Genomic DNA, 12,174 nt, shown 5'->3' with positions numbered 1-12,174 from the left:
TGGTCTTTGCATCACACTAAGTGACTTGGACAAGATGATAAACAGACTCACATGCTTAAGATGTTGTCTAATCTTCATGAGCTCTCTTTTGTTTGTATTAGTAGGGTTAATGCATGTTCTGCTTGTTTGTGTGATTTGTATATGTTTCTATTTTCGCAGTGTTTCAGACTCCTTCACAATTTTCCAACTTAAGCAGTCAGTTTTGTTTTTCCCAGGTTTGCTAACCCAAATGTTGATTTCCCACATTTAAATAACAGCATTCCTCTGTGTTCTCACCACTCCTCTCTGTTGTCTGTTGTCCTCTCACTCTTCAACAGTCCAATAGCCGGCAGTTCTCCTTCAGCTTTGTCCTGTGTTCCACTGTCTCTTCTTGCCATTTTGCTCCAAAGGTGGCAAATGTCAAACTCCAACTGTTCAGTTCAGTGAAGTTGCAGCTTGTTGTAAATACAGTGCCATTAATCCGATCAGTCAGGATGATGGGTTTGCTCTTCTTCTCTGATGCTGTTTGTCCACATTGCTGCTGCTTTGCTGGGACTCTTTGCTCAGGACTTGCTGCTGTCTCTTTATCATGTTATTGCTCTTTGGAGCTGCATTCCTTGTCTTCAGGGAGGAGTGAGAGCTTGCTTGTGAGGTTGAGAGACACATGGCGCTGTAAATAAGTCAGCCAGAAACTTGGCCTGCATGTTTCCAATGATGTTAAACTATAACTTTCTTCCGACTGCCGCATGTGGAAAATTGGTTCAGGTCTGCTTTTCACCAGAAAGTGACAAACTAAGACATGTTCATTATTATTATCACTGCTTAATCAACACACATCTCTCTCTCTCTCTCTCTGTGTTTTTGTGAACAGTCCTTTCTTAAAAGCAGAAAATGAAATTGTAGTTGTTTTTGGCTGATCAACACAAAACCTTTTCCCTATTATTTTTCATCTACAATATAAATTATTTCTCTTTTTCACTCTTTTTTTTTTTCTTTACAATAGCTGGTGACCTGCAGAATCACCACTCTCACAACACAGCGCACAAAAACACTGTGATGTCAGACACATTCACACTCACTTTTTCATCTGCATAAATAAATCATGTGGCTGGTGATATGTGCCATGGTGATCCATAGGCATGATCACAAGTTTATTTAATTATTTTCGACCCAACAAAACAAATAAACAGAAACATGATGCTAATGCTATGAACAGTGGCAAAGTCTTGCACTTTCATATTCAATTCAGCTTCTCCACCATGTACTTTTAGATGTTTCATACAGGGTTCAGCATATTAGTTGTTTTCACAGGTGTGCTCTATATCTCAACAATGGCTCATAATAAGATGACAGTCTTTCACACAGGTCAAGTGCCTCTATGCACATTATTAGTTTAAATATTTGCCTATAACACTTCACCTCGTATGTCATTGTACTGAATTTGAGCAACCACAAGCTTAATGTAGATTACTTTTAACAACTACCCACCTCAATTAAATCTATGGTCTGACACACAGGCTGTTGTCAATCAGGGCAAGCTAAAGAATAAACATTTTGTGTCAGCAAGGGGGTGGGGGAAAGCCATTCACCAGAGCATATCTTAAGTGGTACTGATGTGGGCTGGCCTTCTCCACACGCTCTTCAAGGCTGGTGTGTTTTCTGAAAACTTCTAACATTTGAATCTCTTTCATTTATAAGCCTGCGATTAACCGCACGGCTCAGGACCACGTGAAACCCGTGCCACCGTGCTCACGTGAACCCGCGCAGCTAAGGAGCCGTCGCTCTCTTTGTTTTTTTTTTAATTTAAATACTTTGTGCTGCCAGGAGCAAAGTCCAGCATAAACATCTGTTACCCTCCGACACACTCTTGGTTGCTTAGGAATCCATGATAACGACAACAGCTGGTGTAACGGACCACGTGTTCCGCTCTGCACGCACTCACACAACAACAACAACGAAAACAACGACAACAACACAAAATAGGCCTATCGTCCAGCACAGTCTGGACCCCGCAGAACTTCTCAACGCCCCACAAAGTGGCGGAGAACTCACCTCTCGCTCCACAAAGTAGCGAGGAACCTCTCTCTCCACAAAGTAGCGAACTTCTCAACGCCTCACAAATTGGCAGAGAACCCACCTCTCGCTCCACAAAGTAGCGAGGAACCTCTCTCTCCACAAAGTAGCGAACTTCTCAACGCCTCACAAATTGGCAGAGAACCCACCTCTCACTCCACAAAGTAGCGAAGAACTCACTTATCGCTCCACAAAGTAGCGAACTTCTCAACGCTTCAACAAAGTGGCGGAGTCTGCACAACCACACGGTTATAGAGTCGGGCTCTAGGGACTTACTTGGTGTTGCTTATCGTGTAATATCAGCCTCGGATCCCGCCGATTGTCATTCATCGAGGAGAAAAGACAGACATTTAATCCACAGGAACTTCCTGGCTGACGTCAGTCTTTCAGCGTGTCTCTTCTCCCCTCGGTGAATGTCGACTCCAGGGCTCTGGCTCTCGAAGGACCAATTAATGATAGGTTTGTAGCTTGAACCTATTCGCTGGAACGTTGAAGACAATATAATTACACAGCAAAGCAAGACACAAGTAGGCAAAGTTCTTCATGTTTCTCGTGCACGGGAGAGAACCGGACAAACGCCGTTCCTTCGCTTGACCCCAGCTGCTCTCGTCGGTTCTCCCGTAACACTGCTCTTTTATTGAGGTTACATGAATATGCATAGGTTCATTAACATATGACATCTACATACACACAAAGAGTACCGTGTGTGTGTGTGTGTGTGTATGTGTGTGTGTGTGTGTGTGTGTGTGTGTGTGTGTGGTACTGCTGATCAAAGGGTCCTATAACATGAAAGCACAAAAGCAAACATCCTTGATCAGGAAGAGGGTAGTCTCCCCCTCACCCTAAATGGTTCACCCTAGATAACACGGTGAGGAAGTCCAGCAGTTCATCAAACCAAAAGCACTTAGACTAGAACAGACGTAGCTACGTTAATCCTACCATAAAACAATAAGACAAGGTACGACCTCTCTCATGCTCCCAAAGTGCTCTCTAATGCACACAAAGTTTGCAGACTATCAAGGATCAAAACCTCTACCAATCTACAACTAATTACAAAACTCTAAGCATATATAAGTAGATATTTCTAAGCATAAATGGAAATCAACAATACAAAACCTAAAACCTGCTCCATGGTTTTTCACAACATTTTGCACATCACTATTTAATACAGGAAGTAGGTGAACTAAAACAAGTCATCTTTCTTTGTGAGAGGACCATATTAATGAAACAAACCTCAATGACATCATAGGGATCCCTAAAGATGCTCCTGCTGTTTCTCTTCCTCCTCATCCTAAGCTTCCTTCTCCTTGTCCTCGCCTTCCATCCAATTGTAATTCAACCTAATTGTGTTTCTCCCCCTCCTCTTCCTCATTTTGTTGGAGCTGTGAACACAATTAATGTGAATCTGGATTAATTTGTGCAAACAAGAAAAATCTACAGCTTTTTGGTCAGAGGTGCTCTTGTGATTTAAGCCGGGTAGAGTAGATTTATCTGTTGATGCTACCTGCTTCAGCTCTGGCTGCTGAGTGATATTTATACCCTGGCTGGATTACAAACTTTAACCATGTGCTGAACTTTGGCCCTGCGTTGATACCTCTTGTTAGTATAACGACCTCTTCTTAGCTTGTATGTATGATGTATGATGGTGGATAAATGAAATATACAAAAAAATAACTATATTACAAAAGAACATGTCACGGTTATGAAACACTGCTCAAAATCCAGTAAGGCATTCATGCAGAGGAACAAGTACAACGTTCTGGAGTGGCCATCTCAGTCCCCAGACCTGAATATTATTGAAAATCTGTGGTGTGAGTTAAAGAGAGATGTCCATGCTCAGAAGCCATCAAACCTGAATGAACTAGAGATGTTTTGTAAGAGGAATGTTCCAAAACATTCAACCACAATTCAGACTCTCATTGGAACCTACAGGAAGCATTTAGAGGCTGTAATTTCTGCAAAAGGCAGATCTACTAAATATTGATTTCATGTCTTTTATTGTGCTGCCCAAATTTATGCACCTGCCTGATTTTGTTTAAACAATTATTGCACACTTTCTGTAAATCCAAAAAACTTCATTTCACTTCTCAAATATCACTGTGTGTGTCTCTGGCCACTATATCTGTGGGGATGGTGTTCACTCTGTGTTGGAGTGTCCTGATGACATCCAATTTGTGCTTGAGTGTTTGATAAGTGTATGTGTTGGTTTACTGTACACATCAACTTTTGTCCCCTATTGGTGATGGAAATCTCACAGTTTAGGAAGGCTAACCTGTCATATTTTCCACATTCTCCTTGGTAAACCTGATGTGTTGGTCCACAAAGTTCATGTGATCAGTGAATACCTGAAACAATGACTTGGGTAGGGTTTTCCTGTTAGTGTCACCTGTCTATGAATGATACTTGATCTCAGTTTCCTGAAAATAGTGTCATTTGAATGCTAGCAAAAGGTATGCTCTTCCCAAGAATACTGATAGGGGAGCCTTGTTGTATGTATGTAATGTCCCCGATCTAATAACACCAGGAATGCACAGAGGACACACACAAATTTGGATTCATAGTTATTATTTAGTTAAGACAAGAAAATACACCGCTGTTCAGGATGAAGCAACAGCATGTATGGGAGGAGGTGGATGAGACTCCGCCTCTGACCTTACACAAGTGCTGCGACAAACCAGGAAACAAGCTGTTCCTCTTTCTCAGTAAAGGGAGACACACAGACGATCAGTGAGTAGCTGTAGCTGCACGAGTGAGTGCAGCGACAGTGTAAAACTCCAACACTGCTGCTTCAAGCTGCTGACGCTCCACACACTGAATGTGAGTTTGAGCAAAAACACGACTCAAAGGAAGTTTCAGTGAAGGTGGTAGAGGAGGGAGGGGAGCCAGGACTGACTGTACTTCCTGTCTGCTGTTTTCAGCTTCACTCACAGACTCAATGGCTTCCAGATCAGAGGAGGATCTCTGCTGTCCGGTCTGTCGGGAGGTCTTCAGAGATCCTGTTATTCTGCCATGTAGCCACAGCTTCTGTAAAGACTGTCTGAAGAGACGGTGGAGAGAGAGACCAACACACGAGTGTCCAGTTTGTAAGGAAATATCAGTGGATGATCCACCTTTAAACCGAGCTTTAAAGAACCTGTGTGAGTCGTTCTTACAGGAGAGAGATCAGAGAGCTTCAGAGGCTCTCTGCAGTCTGCACTCTGAGAAACTCAGACTCTTCTGTCTGGACCATCAGCAGCCAGTGTGTCTCATCTGCAGAGACTCAGAAAATCACACCAACCACAGATTCAGACCCATCGATGAAGCTGCACAACAACACAAGAAGGAACTTCAGGAAACTCTGGAGCCCTTAAAGAAGAAGTTAAAGGTTTGTGAAGAAGTTCAAGTGAAGTTTGAACAAACAGCAGAACACATTAAGGTCCAGGCCCGACACACAGAGAGGCAGATTAAGGAGCAGTTTAAGAAGCTTCATCAGTTTCTAGCAGAGGAAGAGGAGGCCAGGCTGGCTGCACTGAGGGAGGAAGAGGAGCAGAAGAGTGGGATGATGAAGGAGAAGATGGAGGCTCTGAGCAGAGAGATAGCAGCTCTTTCAGACACAGTCAGAGCCACAGAGGAGGAGCTGAGAGCTGAAGACGTCTCATTCCTGCACAACTACAAGGCTGCAGTGGAAAGAGTCCAGCGCTGCCCCCTGCTGGATGATCCACAGCTGCCCTCAGGAGCTCTGATAGACCAGGCCAAACACCTGGGCAACCTGACCTTCAACATCTGGAACAACATGAAGGACGTGGTCTCCTACACTCCTGTCATTCTGGACCCAAACACTACTCATCCAAACCTGATCCTGTCTGAAGATCTGACCAGTGTGAGAGGAGGAGAGAGGCAGCAGCTTCCTGATAATCCAGAGAGGATTGATTATTACATTTCTGTCCTGGGCTCTGAGGGCTTTAACTCAGGGACTCACAGCTGGGATGTCGAGGTTGGAAATAATACAAGCTGGATGCTTGGTGTGGTAGAAGAGTCTATTCAGAGGAAGGGAAACAAAGAGTTTGGATTTTGGGGTGTGATTTTCAGTTTAGGTAAATACTCAACACGCTCACCATCAGCTCCTTTCACTGCTCTCTCAGTTCAGAAGAAGCTCCAGAGGATCAGAGTGAATCTGGACTGGAACAGAGGAAAGCTGTCGTTCTCTGATCCTGATACTAACACACACATACACACCTTCACACACACTTTCACTCACAGGATGTTTCCATTCATTCAAACTGGTGATGAAGTGAAGGTGTTGCCGGTGACGCTGACGGTGTCAGTGTCAGCGGCACCGTTAGCAGATCAGGTCAGTTCAGGATGGTTTTTTTTCTAATGTGCTTTCCTGTCAGTGCTGCATGTAGCCAAAACCCCAAATATTTCAAAGATATTCTTTTTGTCCTTTTTAACATTGTGCTCTAAAGCTTCTGTGACTATAGCTTATTCAGTTCAAAATTTTAAGTTTATTCGCAATGCATGACAGCAGTAAGCTACAGCACAAATGGTTGTATAAAATCTGTTTTGGATTGTTTGTTATCTTATATGGGTACATGCTGTATTAATTATTTTTTTGTTCTTTTTGAGTTCCTTGGCCCCCGCTCCAGTCTTTCTGGGTTTGAGTGAAAGAGGAGGTTGAGCTGGTTTACAAGAAGAAGCCAATAAAATGGACTGAACCATGTCTTGCGATCACACAGGGGGGGATGGTGTTCTTCTTAAACACACACACACACACACACACACACACACACACACACACACACACACACACACACACACACACACACACACACTTTTTTAATAGTTTGGACCTCTGTGTTTTTGGCTTATTGGTCCCTAATAGTGCTGTCCACCTTTTCACATGGAAAATCATTTCACTGTTTCTCACTGAATGACTCCCCAAACTAGATTTGAAATTCTATCAAGTTTCTAATCATTACAAGTGATTCATGTTTCTATTTGATGTGTAAATGGAGATGATTTAGTTTGCTGGGATATGGACTGACATGTGTTGAATGGGAGGAGCAGTTTGTTGTTGTCTTCTTGTCTGTTTATGACAACAATAAATATGTTGTTGAAACAATGATTCATGTTTAACTCCATATATGAAATGTTTCTGATCTTTGAATTCTGTTTGATTAAAGACTTTCTTCATGACACAAATGAGATTTCAGTGTATTAATAGAACTAAATAAGCTCAGAGTTGAAAGGCTGGAGTATTATGTAAAAATTATAAATTGTTCATCAAATTGCCCTGCGACAGACTGGCGACCTGTCCAGGGTGTACCCCGCCTCTCGCCCTATGACAGCTGGGATAGGCTCCAGCGCCCCCCACAACTCTGAAAAGGATAAGCGGAAGCGAATGGATGGATGGATGTTTATAAAATAAATAAAGCTGTGTGTTATTGTTTTAATATATACACGATGCAAATTTGCTCATAAATGGGTTGGCGTTTCATGTTTTCAGAGTCAAGAGCTTCATTCAGTGTTAATGTTTGGATTTGAAATATTGCCGGTAGACATAGAGTGCAGAGGGTTTTTCAGCATGCTTACACATACACCAGTGATGGCTTTTTATACGTCTCTGGGTCACAGAGTCCAAACAAGATGTCCTGAACTGGGCCTTAGAATCAACTGAAGGATAACATTCGATAGTCAAGGCTACACAGGGTGTGTTTTTGTGTCCATGTTTCTCCTATTTCAGGAAAAGGAACAGGAACTGCCAAAGCAAATTAAATCTTTCTAAACCACAAATATTTCTTCTTAAATATTTGAACACAACAACAGTCAAATAGTGAAAAATAGGAAGTAAGCATGGTGCGACTGGAGTCGTGTGTGTCAAGACTGATTTCAGCAGGAATGGAGAGAGGGGAGAGTAGAGTGAACAGGTATTGTTTAGAAGGGTTCAGCAAATCTGAGCTGGCAGCAATCGCTTCAGAGTGTCAGGTCAGAACACTTGCAACTTTTCAGATGCAAGAGGAAAAAACTGCCAGAGTCCAGGAATAATAAATTATATTATTATTATTACCTTTATTATAATATAATTAAATTATATTATATTATATTATATTCGATAAATAATATCGAATAAATAATAGACCAAACAGCCACTTCACAAGCGCATGGCACAACACAGAAGAGCCACCTCCACAGGACAAGACTCAGCAGTCCATCTGCATCTTAAGGACAAAGGACACTCTTTCAAGGATGCCAATGTTCACATTTTGGACAGAGAGGACAGATGGTTTGAAAGAGGAGTGAAAGAAGCCATCTATGTCCACTGTGAGCGGCCATCTTTGAACAGAGGCGGGGGTTTACGACACCAACTCTCTGCCATCTATAATCCAGTTTTGAGATCCCTTCCCAGACGCCTTAACGCCCACACATCCTGGGCCATCTGACCTCAGGAATTCGCATGACAAGGTGGGGCCAGGTTTCACAATGAACACACCCGAAACTCTGGCTGATTGGGTCCCACACCCAATTTCACACCTTGGCTCAGGTGATTAGAGGATCATCAGGGGGTCCTTTTGTCCCTCTGTGGGGGGTTACTCCCACTAGGTTTATATCTGGGACTCTCCACCATTTGACCTTAGAACTGAAGAAGCTTCTCGGATGAGAGGTGAAACGTCTTCAAGCAACTTAAAGAAGTCCAGACGCTTTTCTTTGCAAGCTCCTTTGACCATCATTATTGTTATTATTATTATTATGACACAAAAGTGACATTACTAAAACATGTTATCAATACATAAAATAAAGAAATATCAATCACAATCCCCAACAGTGTCACCAGCAATGCACCTCCACACCATCACACCTCCTCCTCCATGCTTCACAGTGGGAACTTTGGTCTTAAGTGATGTGGTTGAAAAGTTTGAGTGCGCCTAACTTTTGTGATGGTGCGCCTAAGAAAAAAAGTTAGGTGTACCAGTGCAACCATGGAAAAACGTTAGTCTAGAGCTCTGCGTCTGCTTGTTGCTTTTTCTTAGTAGTGGTTTCTTAGCAGCTGTTTGACCATAAAGGCCTGATTCACAGTCTCCTCTGAACAATTGATGTAGAGATGTGTCTGCTACTGGAACTCTGTGTGCCATTTACCTGGGCTCTAATCAGAGGTGCTCTTACCTTGTGATTTCTGAGCCTGGTCACTTGGTTGAAATTATCCTCAGCAGCAGAGTTGACTCTTGGTCTTTCTTTCCTGGGGCGGTCCTCATGTGAGCCAGTTTTTGTGGTAGCACTTGGTAGCATGGTTTTTGTGACTGCATTTGGAGACACATTCAAAGTTTTAACAATATTCCGGACTGACTGACCTTCAGTTCTTAAAGTAATGGTGGACTGTAGTTTCTCTCTCGCTTGGGGCAGGGATAGCTCAATAGGTAGAGTAGCTGCCTCATGATTGGAAGGTTATGGGTACAACCCTACTGAACAGCTATCCTGAGGTACCCCTGAGCAAGGTACCATCCCTACACACTGCTCCCCGGGCGATGCATTGGTGGCTGCCCACTGCTTCACTAGGCGAATGGGTTAAATGCAGAGGAGCAATTTCCCTACGGGGACTATCACATACACATTATTATCGCTTTACTTAGCTGATTGGTTCTTGCCATAATATGAATCCTAAGACTTGTCAAATAGGCCTGTTAGCTGTGTACCAACCTGACTTCTGTGCAATACAACTCATGGTTCCAACCCCATTAAGAAGGTAAGAAATTCCACAAATAAAGCCTGACAAGGCCCACCTGTGTAGGGAAAACCATTTCAGGTGACTACATCATAAAGGTCACTGAGACAAGGTGAAGGGGTTCAGGAATCTAAATATATATATATATAACATATAACATCGACTAACAGGTGTGATGAGATGAGTGAGTGCACTTCCTGTCAGGAGAATAATGGTAGTTCAAGCCAGAATGATACACAGGATAAAGCTCAGACCTTTGTTAACCGTGTAGATTAAGTTTTGGTTGGAGGTGGAGACAACGCTCAGCAGCAGCTAGCTTCAAAGTAAAACAGGAAACTCACAAACTGTTTTACAAACACAAACTCAGGGACACGAACAGAACATGAGGGGGGAGAATACAGGTTGGAGTAATAAACCACTGAACACCAGAATCAAACCCTGAGAACTAATACAAAATCAGAAGAAACTAGAAAATAATAACAATAAACTCAAAGCAATGGGTCACTGACCCAGGACCATGACACATAGTGGGCAACAGAGCATTTACTTTCAGCTTCTCTGACCTTCACATACTGACCTGTTCACTATGATCATAACACCTCTATTCATTTATATTTTGTAGTGTTCATTATTCATTTTTGATTGTTTTTACTGCTTTAAAGAGAGTGCAATGTTTTACAACTTTAATGTAACACCATCCACTCATTTTGACGCTATGTGGCACCTAAAAGATGAAGGTAGCTGATGTCCACAGCTGTGCAAACGCATGAGTGAGAATGAAAGAGACATAGGAGAGTTCACCTATAACATGAGGAGACATGTTACAGCAGAATGTGAGCACAGAAATGGATGATTCTGTCTTCCAGCAAGAATCAGAGGACATGCATGAGTGGACGGAACAACTTTTCCTAATCTATGACTAATGATTTGACCATTTCTGTATTTGATTTGATTTGATTTGATATTTTGGAAGGGTTGGGTCGGGACTGCTATCACTCAATGCCTCTAGATCAAAAAGTATATAATTCCCATTTAACATGTGTGTATGTGTGGCAACGCAAGGGAGTGATGATGAGAGGGTAAAAAGGGAAAGCAATCATGATGCACGCACACTAGGGTGGTGGTGTGGTGACTGCAAGCTCAAAAGCTTTACTGTTACAAGGAAAAACCTGAAAGCACCACCCATATTACTTACGGCTTGTATATTGTACATTATATATATATATGTTTTTCCCTATGTTAATACTGTCCATATGTACATAGTGCTGCAGAAGTGTACCCCCCCCAAGCATGTTTACACTGAGTAGGAGATGCTCTGTATCTCATTGTACAACTGTATAGTGACAATAAAGGCATTCTATTCTATTCTATTATATTCAGTCACACCCACTTTAGGCTTTCAGCTTTGAATAAGGGAAACAAAAGTTTTGAATATATCCAAAACATGAAGACAGTCGTCCTCTTCACCCTCTGTAGTTACTGTAGAAACACACTGGTGATATACAACAAAAGAATAAACCGAATCTCCAGTTTAAAGCAAACAAACTATCCAGTAGTGTGGATTGTGCTATAGAATTAAAAAATCAGTGCCTTCAAAACACATTAACAAATTAACATTAACAACATTATTTTTCAAGGGACCTTAAAACCCGAGCAATAAACAAAGATTAATGCTAACTAGTACCCATCACGTTATAGAGCTGGGCACTCCCTTAACCACACGCAAAGCAGAATAAACAAAGTGGAAAAAAAGGGAAGGGCAAAGCAGTAGCTCTTCTGTAACACAGCCCAGAGTAGCAGTAGTGGCTCCGCTGAAAGAAAATATATAAGTGCAAACCAGGTATCTAGAATGTGCAATAAATTGTGCAAAGTCCTGTTAAAACATTTACACTGACCATTTCCAGTCAGATGATGGGGGTGTGATTAGGCCTCACTGAAAGTAGAAACCTATATTTAATAGTCTTTTGTGCATTACTGCACGCTTTGGATAGAACTGTTCCCCCTTTGGAAGGCCATGACAGAAACTGTATCCCATGTACTAAACCCATAAATACTCATCAACCTATATTATCTCAGACCAGGGCCAACAGTTTGTATTCTCTGTATTTAAAGGAGCCGTCAGACAATGGAATTTCTAGAAGATAAAGACTTCGAAACATCATCCCTAAAACTACCCAACTTGAAAGAAAGGATGAACCATTGAGGTAAAGATTGTTTCATATGTTGTTCGGCTCAGAGATTATTAAATCTCCGTCAGTACCGGCGTACAATCGCAGATTATGTAATAGACCTTCGGACCGCAGCTGCAGAGGCAGGCTGGCCGGGTCAAGCCCTTCAGGAAGTTTACCTCTGTTCACTGAATGAAGCTATGAAAGATCAAATGGCCTCACCTGACAAGCCAGCCACCTTTGAGGCGTTAGCCTCTC

General features: G+C 42.2%; 1 protein-coding gene across 1 annotated transcript; it reads left to right on the top strand.

The window, feature by feature from the left end:
- Nucleotides 1-4,987: 4,987 nt before the first annotated feature.
- On the top strand, nucleotides 4,988-7,233 carry LOC145425847 (nuclear factor 7, brain-like). The gene has a single exon (XM_080299246.1). The coding sequence runs from the start codon at nucleotides 4,988-4,990 to the stop codon at nucleotides 6,407-6,409; it is 1,422 nt and encodes a 473-aa protein (XP_080155372.1). The 3' UTR covers nucleotides 6,410-7,233.
- Nucleotides 7,234-12,174: the final 4,941 nt, after the last annotated feature.

The sequence above is a fragment of the Astatotilapia calliptera genome, chromosome 3, assembly GCF_964374335.1.
Source record: "Astatotilapia calliptera chromosome 3, fAstCal68.1, whole genome shotgun sequence".
Taxonomy (NCBI): Eukaryota; Metazoa; Chordata; class Actinopteri; order Cichliformes; family Cichlidae; genus Astatotilapia; species Astatotilapia calliptera.
Note: the sequence above shows the minus strand (reverse complement) of the source record. Positions and strands in the feature narration are given on the sequence as shown.